The sequence below is a fragment of the Camelus bactrianus genome, chromosome 9, assembly GCF_048773025.1.
Source record: "Camelus bactrianus isolate YW-2024 breed Bactrian camel chromosome 9, ASM4877302v1, whole genome shotgun sequence".
NCBI classification, from domain to species: domain Eukaryota; kingdom Metazoa; phylum Chordata; class Mammalia; order Artiodactyla; family Camelidae; genus Camelus; species Camelus bactrianus.
In genome coordinates, this window is record NC_133547.1 from 9,524,036 (window position 1) to 9,545,813 (window position 21,778).

A 21,778-nucleotide genomic window follows, 5' to 3' on the forward strand; every position below is an offset into this window, starting at 1 on the left:
CACCGGACTGTTGGGAGGAGCAAGATGCTGCATGAGGAGCCAACAAATGCCCGTTACTGACTTGTCTTTGGACTTGCCCTACCTCCCAGATTCATGACCCTGCTCAAGGGAAGTGCATTTCCCTCAAGGTGTTCCCAGTCCCCTGCCTCCCAGTCTCCAACACCTGGCAGGTTTCAAGGTGGTATTCCCGGTGGTGTTCATCAGGGTCAGAATCCATCCAGGATCTACCCTCAGTCCTTCCTGCTGCAGTTTTAAGATTGCCTCTGTCTGTCTGCCTCGCAGAAGTTGATGCAAACCCAGCCATTATTTCCAAGTGGAGCTGCCTAGGGGAGAGAGCCCCAATCCTGGGCTTCAGCCAGATTGTCCAAACCGGCCTCATTCTGGTAGGAGTTCAGTATGGAGCAGAAGTGGAGTTTAGAGGTGAAAGGGATTCTGATAAATGTTCACTGCTAATCCCCAGGAGCAAAGGCTCCATACGCAGAGAGGCAGTGCCTACAGCAAAACCAGTCATTTTGGATTTTCCAGTTCCTGAAACTCCTCTCTCTTTCATAATGACTTCAACTCCTTTTGATAGCCCCCTCCCCTGGAATAAAGTCTGCCTTATGCTTTAACTGGTGTCATTAAGTAATTTTTTTCTTTAACAGTTAGAATATTATTTTATTTTTTAACAGTTTACCCATCCTTGACTTCATGAATTTGATTGGTTCTGAAAAACTGCTAGTAAGAGCTGGGAGATGAAAATTTTTTTTCTATAAAAAATTTAAATGATTTTTTAATTGTAATAAAACCCACATAAAATTTACCGCTTTAAAGTGTACAATTCAGTGGCATTTAGTACATTCACAATGTTGGGCAACTGTCACTGCTATCTATTTCCAGAACTTTTTTTATTATGCCAAAATGAAACTTTGAACTCATTAAGCAGTCACTCCCCATTCCCCCTTCCCCCAGGCCCTGGCAACCATTAATGTCTTTCCTATCTCTATGGATTTGGCTGTGTTAGATATTTCATATAAATGGAACCATGCAAGGTATGACCTTTTGTGTCTGGCTACTTTCTCTTCAAATAATGTTTCAAAGGATTCATTCATGTTACAGCATCAATCAATGCTTCATTCCGTTTCGTGGCTGGATAATATTCCACGCTGTGGATAGACCACAATTTGTTTATCCATTCGTCCATTGATGGACATTTTCATTGTTTCTCCTTTTCGGCTATTGTGACTAGTGCTGCTATGAGCATTCGAGTATAAGTATTTGTTTGAGTACCTGTTTTCAGTTCTTTGGGGGACCTGCCTAGGAGTGGAATTCCTCAGTCACTTCATTGTTTTTTAATAAATGAGATTTCAATAGCACAGGCGTCCTCATCCTGAGTAATCTGCAGCCCAGAGGTTTCTGGAATTTTGTAGCAACTCGAAGCTGGATGATATTGACTTGAGCCCCCCTCCCCTTACTCTGTGTAGAAGTGCTGCCAGGGTTGGGAAGTGCTTGTTCTAGCCTCTCCATCAGACCTCTCCTTCCCATTCTCCAGTGTGGATAACGGTGGTTTTCTTATGTGGAGTTTACACTACACTTAAAACAGGATTCTGGGGCCACTGTCTACTCTTGGCTCTGTGGAATCCACACATCCTTCTCCCCAAACAGGCCATTGCATCCACCACTGGTGGGAACGAGACCAGCACAACTTCTCTGCGGGACTGTTCATCAGTGTCTCTCACAGTGACAGGGCACTGCTCTTTTTTTTTTTTAACGAATGGAATTTATTTTCTATATTGGAGAAGTTGGTTAAAGGGTGCTTTTTTTTTTTTGGTGGGGGTAGGTAATTAGGTCTATTTAATTAACTGTTTAATGGAGGTACTGGGAATTGAATCTGGGACCTCATGCATACTGAGCATGTGCTCTACCACTTGAGCTATACCCTCCCCGCCAGGGTGCACTTTTTTTTTAATTGAGGTATAGTTGATTTACACTATCATGTTAGTTTCAAGTGTACGGCAAAGGGTTCTGTTATATATGTATATATGTTATTTTTCAAATTTTTTTCCATATAGGTTATTACAAGATACTGAGTATAGTTCGCTGTGCTACACAGTAGGTCCTTGTTGTTTATCTATTTTATATATAATAGTGTGTATCTGTTAATCCCAAACTCCTAATTTATCCCTCCCCCACCTTTCCCCTTTGGTAATCACAAATTTGTTTTCTATGTCTGAGAGTCTGTTTCTGTTTTATAAACAAGTTCATTTGTATCATTTTTTTTTAGATTGCACATATACGTGGTATCATATGATATTTGTCTCTCTCTGTCTGACTTACTTCACTTGGTATGATCATCTCTGTGTCCACCCAAGGGGCACTACCTTTGATCCAGTAATTTCACCTCCAGAGTATGTCCCAATACCCATGCTTAGTGACCACATGCAAGGTCATTCATTTACTACATCACTTCCCTAATAGTGAAAGGGTGCAAACAATGCAAATATCCATCCATAGGGGCCTGGTTGACAAAGTCCTGAACAGCCCCTGGGGAGGAGGACAGTGTGGCTATAAAAAGACTAAAGAGGCTCTCTCTGAATCTCCAGAAAACTTAGGTAATAAAAGCAAGGGGCAGAACAGTGTGTATGAGACATAACCTGTTGCAGAGGAAAATACATGTGTGTATCATCTGTGCGTAAATGAACTTACCATAAAAAATAAATAAATAAAATAAACTTACCAGAAAGTAGTGCCATGGTTACCTGCGGTGGAGCAGGGGCCCAGGGTAGGAGAGGCAGATAGAATAATGGGTCCCCAAAGATACCCAGGTTCTAATCCCTGGAACCTGTGAATATGTTTCTTTACATGGCAAATGAACTTTGCAGATGTGATTAAGTTAGAGACCTTGAGATGGGGAGTTTATCCTGCATTGTCTAGGGGGAGCCCTAAATGTCATCACAAGGGTCCTCATAAGGGAAGGAGGAAGGCAGGAAGGTCAAAGAAGGAAGAAGGTGATGTAATAATGGAGTGGGGAGGGGAATGGTGATGCAGTGCAGGACTGTAAGCCAAGGAACGCAGGCAGCCTCTAGAAGCTGGAAAGGCAAGGAAAGGGCCTCTCCCCTGGAGCCTCCAGAAGGAACCAGCCCTCCCCACACCTTGATCTTAACCCTCCGAGACTCATTTCAGACTTCTGACCTCCAGGACTGTAAACGAATAATTTTGTGTTTTTCAAGCTACTAAGTTTGTGGTAACACAACTCCCCCTCCCCAAAAGGTACAAGTCAAAGGTTTTTGATGTATCATGTTATTAATTTTTTAAAATTGAGGTAACAGAGATGACAAAAGATTTGCCATTTTAACCACTTTTAAGTGTACCATTTATTTATTAAATGATTCTTTTTTTTTTTTTTTTGCAGGGGAGGTAATTAGGTCTATTTATTTTAATTTTGTTTTTTTTTAATGGAGGCACTGGGGATTGAACCCAGGACGTCGTGCTTGCTAAGCACACACTCTACCACTGAGCTATACCCTCCCTCTTTGAGTGTACAATTTTGTGGCGTTAATTCAAATGTGTAAAACTGGATATCCACATGCAAAAAAATGAAGTTGGACCCTTAACCTTATACCCTATATGCAAAATTAACTCAAAGTGGACCCCTGAGGTGCTTTTATAACTTTCAGTTTGGGGATTTTCTGTACAGGCAGAGCTCGTGTTATTGCTCTTTGTTTTATGGTGCTTTGCAGATATTGCATTTTTTACAAATTGAAGGTTTGTGGCAACCCCGGGTCGAACAGTTCTGTGCCATTTTTCCAACAGCATTTGTTCACTTCGTGTCTCTATGTCACACACTGGTAATTCTCGCAATATTTCAAGCTTTCTCTTTATTCTGTCTGGTATGGTGATCTGTGGCCAGTGATCTTTGATGTTGTGGGAAACAGTGGTGTCCAGTCAGAGATGTGGTGATGCGGGTTGGTAAAAGAATTTACAAAGATGAAGGAGGAGCTAGTAAGGGAGTTTATTAGGTTACACTGCTATAGGCAACAGTGGGCCACACAGACAAGAGGTGCCTGTGTGAGCACCGAGGGCTGGTTGTTGGGGTCTTTTATAAGGGTCATAAGGTGCCTGATGGGCTTGTGCACAAGTCTCTGATTGGTTGTAGGTGAGGTAAGAGGTTTAGGGTCCATGAAGGGCGGTGTGGTTTATGACTGATTGGGTGGGCTGAAACAAACCAGCCTGAGCATTACCTAGGGCTGTTAGTTTGTTAGTGGAAACATGCCCAGTAAAGAATGTACTTTGCCTGTTGAGGGATCACAGGCAGACATCTGAGAGCCCAGAAATGGGGGTTGTTGGACTTTGAAGGATGTCAGTTGGCCCCACAGATGTTATAACAGCTGTAAGTCTGCTGTTACTGTTGACTGTAAGTCATAAAAGATTATGACTCACTGAAGGCTCAGATGATGGTTAGCATTTTTTAGCAATAAAGCACTTTAAAGTTGATGTATGTACATTTTTTAGACATAATGCTGCTGTACACCTAATAGACTGCAGTATAGTGTAAACATCCCTTTTATATGCACTAGAAAATGAAAAAATGCATGACTTGCTTAATTGCGATATCCACTATGTTGCAACATCTTCTTTATTGTGATATTTGCTATATTGCAGTATTTGCTATATTGCTATAGTCTGGAACTGAACTGGCAATACCTGAGGTATGCCTGTATTTTCTAGTTAAATTAAAGAGAGAGAGAAAGAAAAATAAGGTGCGCACTCCCCTTGGTGTCTGAGAATTCTGGGGACTTATGTCCTTATGATCTTCTTGATTCAAGGTCTTGCCTTCGCACCTCTGGTTCCATCTCACCCAGTGACAGCCCACATGAAACTTGGTCTCTCCTCAGTTCCCACAAAAGACCCCCTTGCACACAGCCACTTGAGGTTAATAAATAAACTTTAATGAGGTGTTTGGGGGCTGGGGACGGTCAGGGGTTTATATCAGTCCAGAGAAAAGCTGAATCCTTCTCATCTCTCTTGCAGAGCAGCTCATGCCTTGCATTCTGGTTCAAGGTCTCTATCTCCCTAAGGTATCTTCTCCAACAGACAGTTCTCTCTGTAAGAGGAATTCTAGTGCCTGGCATCAAGACCATTTCAAAGTAAACAGGTCAGTTGTATCTGAGCAGCTCTGCGCCCTGGGTCCTGATCTGTGGGAAATGTTTCTTCTGTAGTTTCTGCTCCCTCGGTGTCTCTTCCTCCTTGTTTTGGAAACAACTTCTTGCTTTACCTTGATGGGTTGCCAGCATCTTGTCAATATTAGCACCCTGGCTACAGATGTTCTCCTGGGGCTGAGTCTTGGCAGAAGGTGCTTGGAGCAGACAGCCTCTAAGGTCATGACCACCAGTTGTGCTGGCTCCTTGGGCAGCCTCGGGCAGCTGGGCTCCAGCCTTTGGTTCTCTTCTGGTGATAACGGTCCGTCGCTATTTCTTGTAACTACAGACATTCCATATTATACAGAGATTTAGAAGTTCAAGACCAGAGGTCAGATTCTTATGAAAAAATCTTCAGTAGTTGGAGCATTCTGTGTGGTTCTACTATGCAGGAAAGGATTAAATTTGTTCAAAAAGATACCTAGCCCTTTGCCCTTGGCTCCTGGGAAGTAACCGCTAAGCTCTTGGAATGTGCTGGTTGATAGGAGTCTTTGTTGACCTGCGGCCGTGGGCCACACTGGATAGTCTATGCCAGCAGTGTACTTTGTGGTGGGGGCCTTGGGCCACAATATATTAGCCTGACCTATGTTGGTGCTAGAGACTAAAGTCAGCTATGTGGGTGGTCAGTTGTGTCTACATGATTGACCCCCAGTAAAAACCCTGGAAACCAAGGCTGAGATGAGCTATTCTGGTTGGCAATATTGTGTGTGTGTTGTCATACATCATCACTGGGAGAAGTAAGTGTTGTCCACATGACTCCACAGGGAGTGGACAACTGGAAGCTTGTGTCCGGTCTCTCCAAGACCCTTCCCTGCAAGCCTTTTCACATTGCTTACCTTAATCTCATACTTCCAGTGTAATAAACTGTAACTGAGTATCCATGAGTATAACAGCATTCCTGAGTTCTGTGAGTCCTTGTAGTGAATGATTCAACCTGAAGGTGGTCTTGGGGACCCCTGAACTTGCACGTAAGAAGGGACATTCTTGAGGTCTGGCTCGGGGAGGGTCTCTTTGGAGGGAGATTTCATCTATTGAGGCGGGGTCTGGCTGTGAGACCCACATCCTCACCAGCTGCAGTCTCTCTCCATTCGGTCCTGATGCTGTCACCTTGTGCTCTCTGTTGGCGGATCCTGGGGAGAGCTGTCTTTACTGTCCACAGTTGAATAGGAGACCTTCTAGAAGGAGGATATGCAAACTTTAGCCTCAGGTGCTTTTCAAACAAAAATCTTCTCCCTGAAGCCTAGCATGCAAAGAGCTGGAGGCATTAGTAACTGAAAACTTCCCCAACTTGGGAAAGGAAACAGTCACCCAAGTCCTGGAAGTGAGAGAGTTCCACACAGGATCAACCCAAAGAGGAACACACCAAAGCACACAATAATCAAATTGACAAAAATTAAGGATAAGGAGAAAATATGAAAATTAGCAAGAGAAAAGCAACAAATAACATAGACGAGAACTCTCATAAGGTTATCAGCTGATTTTTCAGCAGAAACTCTACAGGCCAGAAGGGAGTGGCAGGATGTATTTAAAGTGATGAAAAGAAAAAATTTACAACCAAGAATACTTTACCCAGCAAATTTCTCGTTCAGATTTGATGAAGAAATCAAAAACTTCACAGATAAACAAGAGCTAAAAGCATTCAGCACCACCAAACCAGCTTTACAACAAATGTTAAAGGAACTTCTCTAGTCATCAAAACTTAAGAAAAGAGAACAAAAAGAAGAAAGAGAAAAAAAAGACTTAACAAAAGATTGTTTTGGCAATTTGGGGTCTTTTATGGTTCCATATAAATTTTGGAATTGTTTGTTCTAGTTCTGTGGAAAATGTGAGTATGTTGACAGGGGTTGCATTGGATCTGTAGATTGCTTTGGGTATTGTGGCCATTTTGATAATGTTGATTCTTACAATCCAAGAGCACAAGATATCTTTCCATTTCTTTGTATCATCTTCAATTTCTTTCATCAGTGTTTTACGGTTTTCATTGTATAGGTAACCTCCTTGGTTAAGTTTATTTCTAGGTATTTAGTTGTTTTTGATGCAATGAAAATGTTTATACCTGTTATAAAATTCTGGTTTTTGAAGTGGAAATAAAAAGTGAATGAAGGGGTGCAAATGGCAAAATATCCTTTTTTATGGGTGAATTGTATTCCACTACATATGTATGCTGTGTCTTCTTTATCCATTCATCTATTATTGATGTGCACTTAGGATGCTTCCATATCTTGGCAATTATAAATAATGTTGCTGTTAAAAAAATAGTAGGGCTACTACAACTAATAAGTAGGTTTAGCTAGATCAAAGAATAAAGGTCAATATACAGATATCAATTTTATTTCTATATACCAGCAATGAATAATTAGTAATCGAAATTTTAAAATAGTACCATTTACAGTAGCATAAAGTTACTAAATCTTGGGGAAAATGTGTAAAATTTGTATGTAGAAAACTATAAAACATTGGTAAGAGAACTCAAAGAAGATCTAAATAAATATACCATGTTCATGGATTGCCAGATCCAAACATGTATGGGTTTAACACAATCCCAATCTTAACATGCATTTTTGTAGATATTGAGAAGCTTATTCCAATATCTATATGGAAAGACATAGAAACTAGAATTGCCTAAAAAACAACTTTTTAAAAGAAGAAGGAACAAAGTTGGAGAACAAACACTAGCTGATTCCAAGACTTACAGTAGGGCTACATTGATCAAGGCAAGATGGTGTTAGCAAAAGAACAGACCCAGCTATTCCACTCCTAGGCATCTACCCAAGAGAAGTGAAAACATATGTCCACAAAAAAAACCCTGCACATTAATTTTATAGCAATTCATAATAGCAAAAAACTTGAAACAAACTAAATGTCCATCAACTGAGCAGCGAGTAAACAAACTAGTATATCTGATGCTACTCAGAAAAATACAAACACCAACTACTGATGGAGGCAGCCCAACATGGGGGAACCTCAGATGCATTATATGTGCTTATAGGATGTTTTAGGAAAAGCAAAACTGGAGGGATGGACTCCTGATCAGTGTTGGTGGATGCTGAGAGGGGAGTGAGAGAATTGACTAAAACGGGGCAGGAGGAAATTTGGGGGTGGTGAGAATGTTCTGTATTATGACCGTGGTGCGGATGTGGTCTATATAAACTGTTACATGTGTATAAAAATTCATTAAAAGTGCACCTAAAGAGAAAAAAAAGAGCTGCAGGCCTGTTCCCTACCCTCTGGGAGCCAGGGCAGCACTTCTCCAGGTGGTGTCATGAGTGGGGAGGGAAGGGGTGCCTGTGAAAATGCAGATCTCCAGGCTTCAGTGCGGACCCACCAGACCAGACTCTCAGGCGGCAGGGCACAGGAACCTGCATTTTCTCAAACCTTACAGGGGCTATGGCAGGAAGGGTTGGGAACTGCTGCTCAAGGCATTTGGAGAAGAGATCAAGGACCTGACATGTGAGGCCATTCAGGCTTTTGGTTAAGTGCTGCAGGTGCCCAGATATGCCTGGCTTTGCCTTGGGAAAGCCCACAGTGATTAATCTGAGGTTCATGGAGACCCCACTTCCTACACACACACACCCGCCTCAGCCCCACCACCACACTTACGCCATTAGCAGAGGGGCTGCGCCGTTTGTGACCTGGGGAAGCAGGAGGAGAAGTGGTCAGGAATTAATGACAGTGCAGGAGAGCATGGGAAGAAGACGTGTGGGTGGCTGTGTCCCTTGAATTCTAAGTCCCAGCTCTGCTATTGATATGGGGGAGTCACTTCCCAAAATGGTTTCTATATTTCTAAAACACACCTGGGGTATACGCTTCATGTAGTTCTTCATTCAGTTATTAGGTATAAGTCAATATTTACAGAGCACAGGCTCTGGAACCAGATGGAAGGGTTCAGATTCCTGTTCTGTCCTTAAGGAGCTGGGTGACCATGGGCAATTGACTTAACCTCTCTGGGCTTCAGTTTCCTCAACCATCAAACAGGGATTTATTCAGTAAATAGTGAATGTCTGCTTTGTGCCAGGGGCATCCTAGGTGCTAGGGATATAGCTGTTGAACAGACAAAAATCCCTGCTCTCATGGTACTTACATATTAAGCATCATAGACACCGCAGGAGTGGCGGTAGTAATCACAGCTATGCGTACGCCCCGCGTGTGGCTTACAGAGTGCAACCACTGCACTGAGGGCTTTGCCTGTATCATCAGGTACAGTTACTCCATTTCACAGATGAGGAAACTCGAGTCAGAGAGAGTAAGTCATTTGCTCATGGTGACACCATAAAGCAGTAGAGTGTGGGCCCAGACATAGGCAGTCTGGCTCTGGACATGACGCATTCAGCAAACACTTCCTCAAATATCTCTTTCATGCCTGTCCTGGTGGGTGGTGCTGGGGACACAGCCATGATTGTGATGGTTCTAGCCCTGCCCTCCTGGGGCTCACAGTCCACTGGAGAGACACACGAGTCCCTGCACAGTGATATCCCTGAGTGGGCAAGGCTGGGGTGGGGGAGCCTAGAGCTGGTGCTTGGCTTATTTCAAGGAAGAATATGGAGGGCCTCCTGGAGGAGGGGGCCTCCCACTGGGATGTGGGGAGGTAATTTTATTTAGTGATTGAGGGAACAAAGCTTTCTAGCCAACAGAACTGCCATCTACTCCTGACATTCCACTTGTGTGTCACTTGGCAGGTAACTTCACCCTTCTGAGCAAACATTTCCTCATCTGTAAGTTGGGCTCACAGCGGGACTCTCTTTGCAAGGTGGTTGTGGATATTCAAGGGGGCTGTGCAGAGAAAGTCCTTGGCACAGAGAAAGTGCTCAGCAAAATATAGTTCTTTTGATTACAGAATTAGCTGCAGGACTTTGTCAGAGGGAGCCATGGGGAGGGTGCTCCAGGCAGGGGAACAGCCTTGCAAAGTCCTTGAGGTGAGAGCATGAGGTCCTTTTTGAGCCAGGGATCGAGGTGCCGGTTCCTGCCACCCCCTCTTTTTCCATGAGAGCAGCTAGGGGGTCACTCCTGAGCAAGGGAGATAGAGGAAAGCTGGGGGTGGGTGGGAGTGCAGTTAAGTGTTACTCCGCCCTCCATCCTTCTGGCAGGGGCTCCTGTGTCACTGAATTAAAAGTTAAAGTCCTTACTCTGGTCTTCGAGGCCCTACAGGATCTGCTCTCACTCCTGAAATATTTGTAAAATGAGTCAACAATCCAATGACTAAAACGCCCTGGTCTCAATGTCCTCGCCTGTCAAATGGGGGAACTTCATGGTACTGAGGTGAGGATTCAGTGAGAGGCTGCCACGTGGACGGCTTAGCGCAGAGCCTGGCACATAGTATGGGCTCAATTATGGCGGCTGTGGTGATGTTCATTTACAGCAGAGAGGCGGAGGGTGTGCCAGGAAGGAGGGGACTCACAGAGGCTTCTGCGTAGCCGGAGATAAACGAACAGGGACAAGGCCAGACCAACCAGGATTCCCAGAGTCAGGAGGATAATTTTCCAAGAGGATAAGCCCGAATGTGGTTGCTCCCTAGGAAGTCCTGCAGGAAAAGGAAGCAGAGATTTAAATTGAGAGACTTCTGGGGTTTTCACCTGACCCCAAAACATTACTCCTCATTTTTAAAGGAAGCTACCACTCTGCTTCCCTTAGTCTATATGGTTCAGGTGGATTTGACCCCATCCTCTGGTTCCTAGGATGGGACTTTGACCTGGGCCCGGCCTGTCAGAGCATTCCATTCTCCCCGGCTGCGGTGATTGGTTCATAGCGGGGTCTGTGACCCAAGTTGAGCCAGTGAGAGCCAGCCCTGAGACTGTGGCTAGAGCTATTGAAAGTGGTGTATTCTTTCCCTTGGGATTACTGAATTGGGCTGAGAGCTGAGGACCATCTCACCTTCCTGAGGGGAGAGCCTTCCAGAGAATGAAGTCAGCATAGATAAAAGCACAGACAAGAGAGGTAAAGAAAAGTTCCTGGGTTACACAGTTGGAGCACCTGGATCTAACCATACTTGGAGGCACATTTTCAATAAAGTCTCATTTTTTGTTCTGGAATTGGGTAGTCCTGATGGCTGTAAAACCTTGAAAATATACTAAGAAAAAAAGTGTACATGTTCAAAGGATGAATTTTATTATTTATATATTATATTAAAATATAATACTACTGAAGGGTAATAATACTCAAATATGGTGGTGAAGGAAATGATGGAGAAAAATTTTTTTTAAATCTCATTTTTGCTTGACTATTTTGAGTTGTGCTTCTAGCAATTCTAAGTGGTAGGGTTCTGCCTGGTACACTTGGAAAGCCTTCCTGAGTCCCAGTGAAAGGGGCATCACCCAACTACCCCAGCAAGGTTTGCAGAGCGGCTGAGTCCCGGTGGCGGTACAGTGGTTCCCATGGCACAGATGTTGAGTTAACAGAGAGTAAAGCTGGTCCCGTTGGACCTTCCATGAGGGAGCTTAGGGGAAGGATGGGAGTCAGAGAGCATTCTTGTGGCTGAGGGACTCCCTTACCAGGGACCACTTCTAAACTCTTCCCCCAGAGAGAATCCTCCCGTGATTTCCTTCTATGGTCCCTCTGCTCTCCCCACCCAGGAGGTGCCTCACCTCTGACCAGGACTGTCAGTTCTGCCTGGCCCGTCCCCAGGGCGTTGGTGACAAGGCAGATGAAAGTCGTGTTGATGGATTCATCCACAGTATGGATCAGGAGCTGGGTGTCCTGGGCCACAGCAGAGGGTGGCAGGGGTCCCGTGGACCTGGGAGAGACACATGGGTGAGGAAGTGGCCTCTGGTGGAGGCCTAGAGTGACAGGTGATTGAGCACTTACTGTATGCTGGGAACACAGAAACCCTCATGACATCTGTGATAGCCCCTGAGAGCAAGCCTGGAGTTCCCCTGACTCTTCTGCTCACACTCATGTCCAGCCTATCAGCAGATCCTGTCTGCCCCACCTTCAAAATCTATCCAGAATCCAACTGGATATACAGAATCCTGATCAGAGGCCTGAAGGAGGCAAGGGTAAGAGTGAGCAGTGTGGGAACTGGTGGGAAGAGCATTCCGGGCATAGGGAACAGCATATACGAAGACCCTGGGATGGGAACATAATTGAAGTGTTTGAGGATCCACAAGGAGGCCACTGTGGATCTAGAGGTGAGAGCAAAGGACCGCAGCCACCACCCAGGGCTGTGCCCCCTACTCCTGGTCCACTGCGGCCACCTTCTCATGGGGTTCCCTATTTCTACCCCCACCCCACCCCACTCTGTCCCCCATTTTGCAGCCTGAGAGATCTTATCAGAACTAAGTCAGCTCAAGTCCCTCCTCTATCCAAAGTCCTCCTGTATAATCTCACTCAGAATAAAGCAAAAGTCCTTACCATGGGTATAGGTCCCATACACGCTGGTCCCCTGATGCCACTGATCACACTGTCTGTTACTCTCCCCTTTGCTCTTAACTATCCACGGTGGCCAACTGTAGATCCTCAAACACTCCAGTTATGCTCCCATCCCAGGGTCTTCGCATGTTCTGTTCCCTGTGTCTGGAATGCTCTTCCCACCAGTACCACACTGTTCACCCTCACCTCCTTCAGGCCTCTGCTCAGATGTCACCTTTGTGACACCTTCCTGGGCCACTCTATTTCAACTGCAGTGACCCCCCTCCTCATCCCCCTCCCCCTGCTTTATCTTTCCCATGGGCTTTATCTACCTTTATCTACCGTCCTTGACAACATTATCTTGTTTATTGTTTCTCTCCTTCACCCAAATGGGAGCTCCAAGAGGGGAAGGAGTTTGCTCTATTTTATTTACCAAGATATGTGGGTCAACAGCGTCTGGCCCACAGCCGTCAGGAAACACTGGCGTAAGGGATGGAGGAGACAGAGGCACGGATTTGGGCATTTGGCAGAGCGGGCATGGAAACCCCGCCGTGTGGCTTGTAAGCCTGAACTTTGGTGCTTTGGGGCAGGAAAATAAAGGCTGGCTGTCAACACCAGTTGGAAACCTTTGGCCAGCAGTTCCTTTCACCATCAAGACCCTACTGTGGGTATCCGTGGAGGTGGACAGACACGGTTGGTCGCCAACATGACATCTGCATAGTTGAAAATGGGAAAGCGCCTCTATCCCCACTTGGGATTGGTTAAGTCATTGAAGGCATCACCTAGGATGGAATCCCAGCAGCATGAAGGAGGGGTTGTGGGTATTTTGAAACATGAAAGATAAAGACTGTTTGATGGATGGACAGAGGGATGAACCGATGGGCAGGAATGTGATAAAAACAACTAACAGGAAAATATTAATGGGAGAATCCACGTGTGGGTTTTTGAGTGTTCGCTGGACAATTCTTACAACTTTTCTGTATGTTTGAAAAATCTCCTGATAAAATGTTGGGGAAAATGGATCTACAGGCTTTGACATGGAAAGATGTTCACAAGACAGAGAAGTTTCAAAATTGTACATACAGCACAAATTTTGTGTAGAAACATTGAGGGAAAAAAAAAGACAGGAAGGACATATTACAAGGGGTCACAGAGGCTATTCCTGGAGGTGGCTGGGTACGCTTGACCTTTGGTGTTGTTTTCTTCTTTTTGCAATAACCATATTGTCTAAAGTTTCCACAATGCTTGCCAGTTATTTTTGTAGTGAGGAAAAAGGCCCAATAAAAATTATATAAAAACAATTTACCCCTTTGCCTGTATCTTCCCTCACTTAAAAAAAATGCTTTTTATTTTTTTAAACTTTTTTTAGGGAGGAAGTAATAAAGTTTATTTATTAACGGAGGTACTGGGGATTAAACCCAGGACCTCATGCGTGCTAAGCACACACTCTACCACTGAACTATACCCTCCCCCTCTTCCCTCACTCTTAATCCCAGCCTCCGCATGAATTTGAGGAAATCTTCTGATTGCTCCGCCTCTCAATTTCCTCATCCAGAGAATAGGGACAGAGAATTGTTTCGTCAGCAAGGACAGAGCAGGTTACACGAGGTAGCTGGGGAGGTGGCCCAGCCCAGGGGTTAAGAGGTTTGGGTTTGGATCCAGGCGCTGATTGGAGTCACCTCTGCACCTCCGTGGCTATGTGCCCCGGCCAATGACGGCAGCTGCTGGGGCCCAGCTGGTCTTTAACCCGACATGGCGATAGTGTGGATTGTGCCCAGAATATGGGGATTGTGCGGGCTGAGGCTAAGTACTTGGCACACAGCTGGTATGTCATCTCATCTGGACTAAACCACCTCGTAAACTCTGTGCATACGAGACAGAAATTTTCCTGGGGGCCCCAAGTTGACTTCTTGCTCTCCTTACTTTCCTGCCTACACCCCTCCTCCCTCAGACCTAGGAGTCCAGGTCCCCCACCCCCTCATTTCTCAGGATCCCGGGGATCTGGGTCCCCAGCCCCTCCCTCTTCCGACCCAGGACTCACGTGCTCCAGTTATAGCCCGTGGGCTCTGGTTTGCTGCGGACATCACAGTGCAGGGTGGCCCCATGGAGGCCAAGGTACCAGTTGTCATCATAGCCAGAGATGGAAACCTCAGGGGAATCTGGGGGAGACAGACACGTAGGCTCAGAGACAGGGAGCCTTCACATTATTCAGCCTAAAGATATTTGGAATTCATGTCACAACTGGAAAAGGCCTCATTGGGTTTCGGGAAGGGCCCAAGATGGAGAGGCCTGGAAGGGGTCTGGGGCAGTGGGTTCCCTCTGAGAATAGAAGCCTGGGGAGTCCTCAGGAGGGTGAGAGGTGGTGAGGCACAGGGAGGGCATCTCAGGACCTGCTTCTCTCTACTCCTTTTCCTGGGTAAAGCCAGGTCCTGGCGTGCCTTGGACCTCCTGGGCGCTCAGAATGCACAGGAGCATGTTCAAGGCTCTGACAAGTCCTGCAGGAAAGAATCCTGGATGACGTTGTTTCAGCCTGCTGCTTATCCAACCCAAAAGTGAGCGACAGAGAAGACTTCAAAATCCCCAGGAGGAAGGCCAGTGAGACAGAATGTGTGTGTTTGTGTGTGGGGGAGTCAGTAGAGATCCCCTCCTCTCTCAGACCCAGTGGCAATGTTGAGGGGGTCCGGTGTAGACAGTGCCTGAGGGAATCAGTGCAGCAACTGCCTGGGAGGGTCTATTCAGTACAGACAACGATGGGGGCACAGACCCTAGACCAGCCAGTATAGACCACATTGGGGCAGAGGGGAATGGAGACTACACTGGGGGGACAGTTCTCCAAGGGAGCCAGTGTAGACAGTGTTGCAGGTCAGTGTGAGAGACATCCTAGGAGAACCCGTGTAGAAAATGTGGGGTATCAGTGTAGCGTGGTCAGGGGAACCACTTTAGGCAACGGGGGGAACAGTGACAACTCCCCACAGCTGATGGCCTAACTGGTGTAGACAATGGAGGCAGTGCTTTCTGGGACCCAGGGAAGCCAGTGTAGACAAAGGTAAGGCAGTATAGAAAATGAACAAGGGAGTCGGTGTAGACCATGGGGAAGTGTGCAGCCATGTGGACACTGTCAGTGTGGACAGTTGCCCAGGGAGGCAGATGTAGGCACTGTGTGTAGATTGGGCTCAAGGAAACCAGTGTGGGGCGTTGGTGGAGATAGTGGCCAGGAGAGCCAGGTAGACAACCCGGGCAGGAGTGTGGACTGTGGCCTTAGATGTTGGTTTAGGCAATGAAGGACAGTGTTGTTTGTGGCCCAGGAGAGCCGGTGTAGATGGTGTAGGGGGTGTAGACGATAGTCAGGGGAAGCTAGTGTGGATGATGGGGTAATGTTGAAAGTGGCCCGGGGAGTCAGTGTAGACGGTGGCAGGAGGAGGGTGGGGGCGGGGTCCCTCCTCCAGGGCACACTCACAGGGCATGCTGAGGGTCACAGGCAGCAACACCGGCTCCTCCAGGCTCTCATGCTCCACTCTGCATGTGACGTTCTTGCCATCCATCTGGCTCGAAGGTGTTAAGGTTAAGAGGCTGATGACGGTGAAGGTGCCGGGCAGGGGCCCTGGCACCTGGCTCTTATTTGCCTTCCCGTCCAGGTGCGAGGACCAGGAGATGTGGGCAGGCGGGCGACCCCCTGTGGAGACACAGCTGGCCACAGGCACAGGCTCTGGGCCGAGTGGGCTGAGTGGGACCTCCTGGGTCTCGGCCTTGTTCTGGGGTTTGGCTGGGGATAGGAGTGAAAGAGATGGGTCACTCCTTGCCTGAAGTCACTTAAACATCTCAGCAGCAGAGGAGGGTGGACAATTGAGGGTACAGAATGGCCAGGTTCAAATCTCAGCTCTTGGGTTGGGGAGGGTGTAGCTCAGTGGTAGAGCGCATGCCTAGCACACATAAGGTCCTGGGTTCAATCCTCAGTACCTCCATTAAAAATAAATAAACAAAAACCTAATTACCCCCCCCCCAATAAATACAAATAAAAAATGTGAAACTATACATATATATATTAGGGTGGCCTTGGGCAAGTCAGTTTCCTTGTCTGTCCACTGGGGATGATGATAGAGTTATTGGTGATGAGAAAATGCAGGTAAAGCTCTTAAAACGGTCCTTGGCACATAATAAATGCCCAATATATATATATATATATTTATTATTGGTAATTGAATCCATTGGCTGGTTCTGTGATGGGCAGTGTTGAGGACCCAGCAATGACCGAGACAGCCTCATCCTTGCCTTCCTGGGGTGGGCGGTCCAAGGGGAAGAGAGACTTCCCCAGACAGTGATGACTCTGAGTGAGCAAGGCTGGGATGGGGGAGCCCAGAAGGGGTGCCTGAATCTGGGGGTGGTATGTAGGTGGTTGCAGAGGGCTTCTTGGAAGAGAGGAGGGCTGAGCTGTGCCCTGGAGTTTCAGAGGGAAAATGACTGGCCCAAAGTTACATGGCTGTAAGCGGCAGAGCTGGGCTTTTACACGAGGTCTATCTGACTCCAAAACTACCTTGACTGTTTCTTAATCATCATTTTGGTGATTCCCTGACCTGGGGCTTCACTTGGTTCCTTTCTCATCAGTACCTGAGTTATTGTTACTGAAGATTTCTCTTTAACTTGACTCACTGGTTCTGTTTTACCCTCATCCTAAACCATCAGTCCTAAAGTCCCAAGTTTTCTGAAATGATGAGATTTGCCTTTGTCTGGGTACTGTATGCCAGGCATTGTTCCAGGTACTTAACCTTTCATGAGTCATTCATACAAGGCTTGGAACAGTTCCTGGCATCTAAGTGAAAAGGTAATGTCAGCTCTTATTCATCGTCAGAGTGAGCTCCCTTTCACAGCTGAGGAAACTGAAGAACAATTGTACTCAATTGCCAAGAGGAAAGCCTGACTCCCTGGTGCTCAGGAAAATGACCGCAGGATTCCATGACAATGCCCAAGGGCAATTGGCCCCACGGGGAAAGCCCTCCACTACTGGGTATCAGAATCCCCGCCTCCCAGTCTATTTCAACTCTTCCTCCCGGAAGGGAGTAGTCACTAGCTCACATGGGCTTCTGTTCTAAGCAATTCACCTGATAAACTCCCAGGACCCTCAGGATAGCTTTCTGAAGGCAGCAGTATTTTTACTAAGCCTATTTTACAGATGAGGAAAGGAGGTTCTGAGAGGAAACCACTTGCCCAGGCTGGTAGTGGCTAGCTGGGGTCCAAACCCAGGTCCCTGGGCTTCCTAGACCCCTCCCTGTCCCCCCACCCCATACTCGCATCAGCCCCCACCTTCCCCCACACAGCATCCCCAGCCTCTCCATCCCCTCTGCTCTCAGTCTCCCAAGATCTTACTCCCCATGATCGCTACTCTCTTCTGGTCCTCCAGCCCCTCCCCTTTCTAACCTCCCCCTCTGCATCCCCCCCCCCCGCCCCCTATCATTGCCCTACATCCTTTTGTGCCCGCAGAATCGCTGCTCCGGAGGGAATCTCACTCCCTCCCGGCTCTCCCCACCCTGTGCTTACCTCTCTACGTACTGCACCCCACCCCACCCCACCCCCTTCCCTTTCGTCCCCAGTCATCCCGGCTCACCCAGCACCCGGAGCCAGGTTCGGGCGCTCCTGTCGCCTTGAGGGAACGTGGCGAACTGGCAGGTGTAGTTGGCCTCATCCTCTGCGCCCAACCCCCGCAAGGCCAGCGATGCGTCCCGTAGCTCCTCTCCTGGCTTGGCGGCCACAAACTCCAACCGCCCGGGCTCGGGGAAACTGGGGCCCTGGGTAGGGTGGAAGACCGCCACGCTGCGGATGGCCTCCGTCGGCTTCTGCCGGGTCCAAGTCACCTGAGTCACTGTCACTTTATCCTCCATGAGCTGTAATTTGCATGGCAGCTTCACGGTGTCGCCCAGGAAGCCGTGCACCTGGGCAGGGGCCAGTACACTGACCACCTCAGTCTCTGTGGGGAAACATGGGGCGGGTCACACCCGGGTGTCCCTGATCTGAATGGGGAGGGGCGACCAGGAGGTCGCTCGCCTGGGGCCTGGAGCCCCTTGGTTGGGAGCGTGTAGGGGGGTGCGGTGGGAATCATTCTGGATCTGGGCAGCAGCAAGGGTTAGCGGGGCTGGACTGGGTTTGCAACCAGGCCCACGCCCCTTCGAAGGGCTGTTATTACTGTATTTCCTCTATGTCAGCATCATCATTTAAAATATTGTGGTCAATATTGTGGTTAAAAAACTTAAAATTGCCATTTAAATAATTTAAAAGTGCCATCTTGCAGTGGCAGTAAGTACATTCATGATGTTGTGCAACCATCATCACTTTCTAGTTACAAAACTTTTTTCATCACCCTAGAGACATCGATTTTAAGAGGCACTGGGGATTCTGTTATTTACAGCACGACTCACTGTCAGTGGTTACAGCATCTCTGATTTAGAGGTCTGAAAATGGGAAGAAACTCTAGGTCTCAGAGTCCATGAAATATGGTATTATGATTACTCTCCGTGGCCTGGAGGTAGGAAAATATTTGTAGGGGATCTTGGCACAAGAAGGGAGGTGATGATAGCCCTAGGGTTTTGAATCCCTTCCGGATTTCTGCTGTGAGGCTTCAGGCAGATTACTTAACCTCTCTGATTCTTTTTTCCAGTTTGTAAAATGGGACTAGTAACAGTAAACATTCACAAGTTGCTTACATATATCAGGGACTGTTCTGAGTGCTTCTCATGTCTCCCAGCATTTAGTCCTTAAATAGCTCCTCGAGGCAAACACTATGGTCAGCCCAACTTTAGAGAGGGGGGAAACAAGTCTTTTAATGCAGGTCATATACAGTGGGCAAGTGGAAGAGGTGGGATTTGAACCTAGGGTACTCCTGACCTCTAATCCACCAGACTTCATATGAAAATCTTTCTTCCTAGGGCTCCAACATATAATAGGTCCTCAATACTCGTTGGCTTTTCTTGATATTGATAAACACAGTGCTATGCATTCTTATAAATAATAATAAGGATGAGGAGGAGGTGAGAAGGAATTAAGTTCTTTCAATCTTGGTCCTGCTACTCACTCACTAGCTGTGACCTTTGTGCCAGTGGTTTCACTCCTCTGAGCCTCAGTCTCCTCATCTGTAAAGTGGGAGTGGTTATAACTTGACAGGGTGTTGTGAGGACTAAAGGATGAAATTTCTGGAAGGCATATGCCCAGCACGCTATAAAGACCAGTATCGTAAGTATTGTTACGAAGAAGAGGAGGCTGGGAGGTAGTGGGCAGGGGTGCTAGGAGCTTGCTGTGTGGAAGAAGGGCATGGTCTGGACTCAAGGGGATTGTGGGGTGGTGAGCATGCCAGTCTGGGTTCGGATGCCAGCTCCACCATTGATGTGCTGTGCTGCTCAGAGCAAGTGAGTCTCCTCTGATGGCAAGGCCACTATGAGGATGAAATTGGGTGAAGTGACCTTTCTCTGGGCTTGTTCCCTGTGTAATAGCCAGGTCCAAGCTCCTAATGTGTGCCAGGCGCTGGGCTGCTCCCTTAAGCAAGGCTGTCTCCAACCCTCTTCACGGTCCATGGGGCACACACTAGTATTTTCATCCCCGTTGGATCGAGGGGCAAGTGAACTTTGGAAGGTCAAACTACTTGCCTAGGCTGACCAGCAAGCAAGGGGCAGAGCACGGGACCTTTGGGAAATGATGACACGAAGGAGTCTACACTCAATACTACTGTTGTTCACATGAATGGTCATTATCATCATTACTGTCTTCTGGAGTGCATTGACCTAGTTCAGCATCATCCCAAGACACAGTCTTACAAGGTAGGTAGGATTCCACCCCGACCCCGAGACCCCCAACACACACTTTGTGGAAACAGAGCGCTTAGGTCACTTTCCTGAGCTCACACAGGTATTAAATGTCAAAAGCTATTTTGAACCCGGGGCCGTCTGACATCAGAGCTGTATTCCCAATACTTGGAACGCTGCCCCACACATAGTAGGTACTTAATAAACGTGTGTGTGATGAATGCATGCACGAATGCACGGCCACGTCCTTAGAGCCACACATTTGGGGTCAAAGGGGAACGGGGTTCTGTGCCGCTGCCCCTCTTTCCCCCAACCAGCAATCTCTCTCACCGGCAGCGGGCTGTTGGCAGCCGAGGAGAAGGGTTTGCGAGTAGTGAGCAGGGTGAGCAGGTTCGCCAGGTGCCGTGCCAGGGCACAGCACACCCACTTTATTTTACCCTGAGGCTGACCGAAGTCTGGCTGCTTTTCCGGGAAGCTCGCTGAAGGGTCCGACTCCGGCCCGGCATCCGTCCATCCCTGGGGCGGAGCGGTTCGGGGAGGACGGCGCTCTCAGCCTCGGGGAACGCAGGGACCGAGTGCCCGGGCTGGTGAAGAGGGAGGAGGGGAGCAGGGGCAGCCCGGCCGCGCGGGGTCACTCACCGGCTACCGTGGGCGACCAGGACAGAGACAGCAGGGATACCAGCAGCCGTGGCCAAGCTAAGCGAACGGCTTGAGCCATGCTGGGCGCGCCGCCTTCTCCACTAACCCGGCGTCCGCTCGCTGTGGCCGCGCCGCCGCCGGCGGCCCTGATTCCGCCGCTCCTGCCCGGGAATCGCGGCCGCGCTCCGCCGCCGCGGCCTGGGGGCGGGGAGGGGAGGTTCGACTTCTTCCCTCCGCAGACTGGCTTAGAGGAAGACCTGGGCGCCCTGTCCCCGCCCAGCTCCTGGTGCGCCGGCTGAGTCCCTCCCTCCGCGCCTGCGCTGACACTTGTCATCGAATTCCGGTGACAGTCCTAGGAGGTGGATACTGATAGCACGAAGCTTCTGATTTGGAGATCCCACGTGACAGGCGAGGAAACTGAGGCAGGCAGAGAGGTTCCGCGAACTTTCTAAAGTTCGCGTTGGCGAGTGACAAAGCAGAGATTCAAGCCTATATTCGGGGCAGTTCCTGAGTTCCTAACCACCAGGACTAAACCCCCTGGATTCATATTAGGCAAATCGCTGCTCTTCTTGGGGCCTCAGTTTCTCACCTGAGAAATGGACAGGATAATAGAGCTCACCTCACAGGAAGGTTTGTAGGGTTTAAAGCAGCAACTGCTTAGTTCAGTTCCTGGTACATAATTTGTACTCAGTAAACAGCAGCTATCACAAAACAGCTGTTAGTGCTGCTTTACAGAAATCATCAAATAATAATGTTGATGAGAATGACGGCTCATTCATTTATTTTCACTCAACAGATATTTATTGAACCAGGCAGTATTCTAGGCACAGGAGATGC

General features: G+C 47.7%; 2 protein-coding genes across 22 annotated transcripts in view; one reads left to right on the plus strand and one right to left on the minus strand.

Moving 5' to 3' along the window:
• Window positions 1-21,778, plus strand: part of CEACAM20 (CEA cell adhesion molecule 20) — a 100,138-nt gene that overhangs the window by 8,977 nt on the left and 69,383 nt on the right. The window lies entirely within an intron of this gene.
• PVR (PVR cell adhesion molecule) lies at window positions 4,907-21,249 on the minus strand. Of its 7 annotated transcripts, none has more exons than XR_012508999.1 (9): window positions 20,942-21,247; window positions 18,118-18,477; window positions 15,976-16,281; window positions 14,560-14,677; window positions 11,756-11,904; window positions 10,573-10,695; window positions 8,778-8,809; window positions 6,747-6,875; window positions 4,907-6,349 (listed from the first exon to the last, which is right to left on the minus strand). XR_012508999.1 is itself a non-coding variant. In XM_074369486.1 (8 exons), the coding sequence occupies exons 1-8, from the start codon at window positions 21,018-21,020 to the stop codon at window positions 6,281-6,283; spliced, it is 1,236 nt and encodes a 411-aa protein (XP_074225587.1). In that variant the 5' UTR covers window positions 21,021-21,247; the 3' UTR covers window positions 4,907-6,280. The 7 variants fall into 7 exon arrangements, 5 of the variants coding, with proteins under 5 accessions (XP_074225587.1, XP_074225588.1, XP_074225586.1 ...); XR_012508998.1 differs by having other exon boundaries at window positions 4,907-6,352; XM_074369486.1 differs by lacking the exon at window positions 6,747-6,875.

Coding starts and splice junctions, on each gene's coding strand:
- PVR (XM_074369484.1), bottom strand. CDS start 21,020: ATGGCTCAAGCCGTTCGCTTAGCTTGGCCACGGCTGCTGGTATCCCTG. Junction 16,282..18,117: donor AACCTGGCTCCGGGTGCTGG/GTGAGCCGGGAT, acceptor TCCTATCCCCAG/CCAAACCCCAGAACAAGGCC. Junction 11,905..14,559: donor ACGGGCTATAACTGGAGCAC/GTGAGTCCTGGG, acceptor TGTCTCTCCCAG/GTCCACGGGACCCCTGCCAC.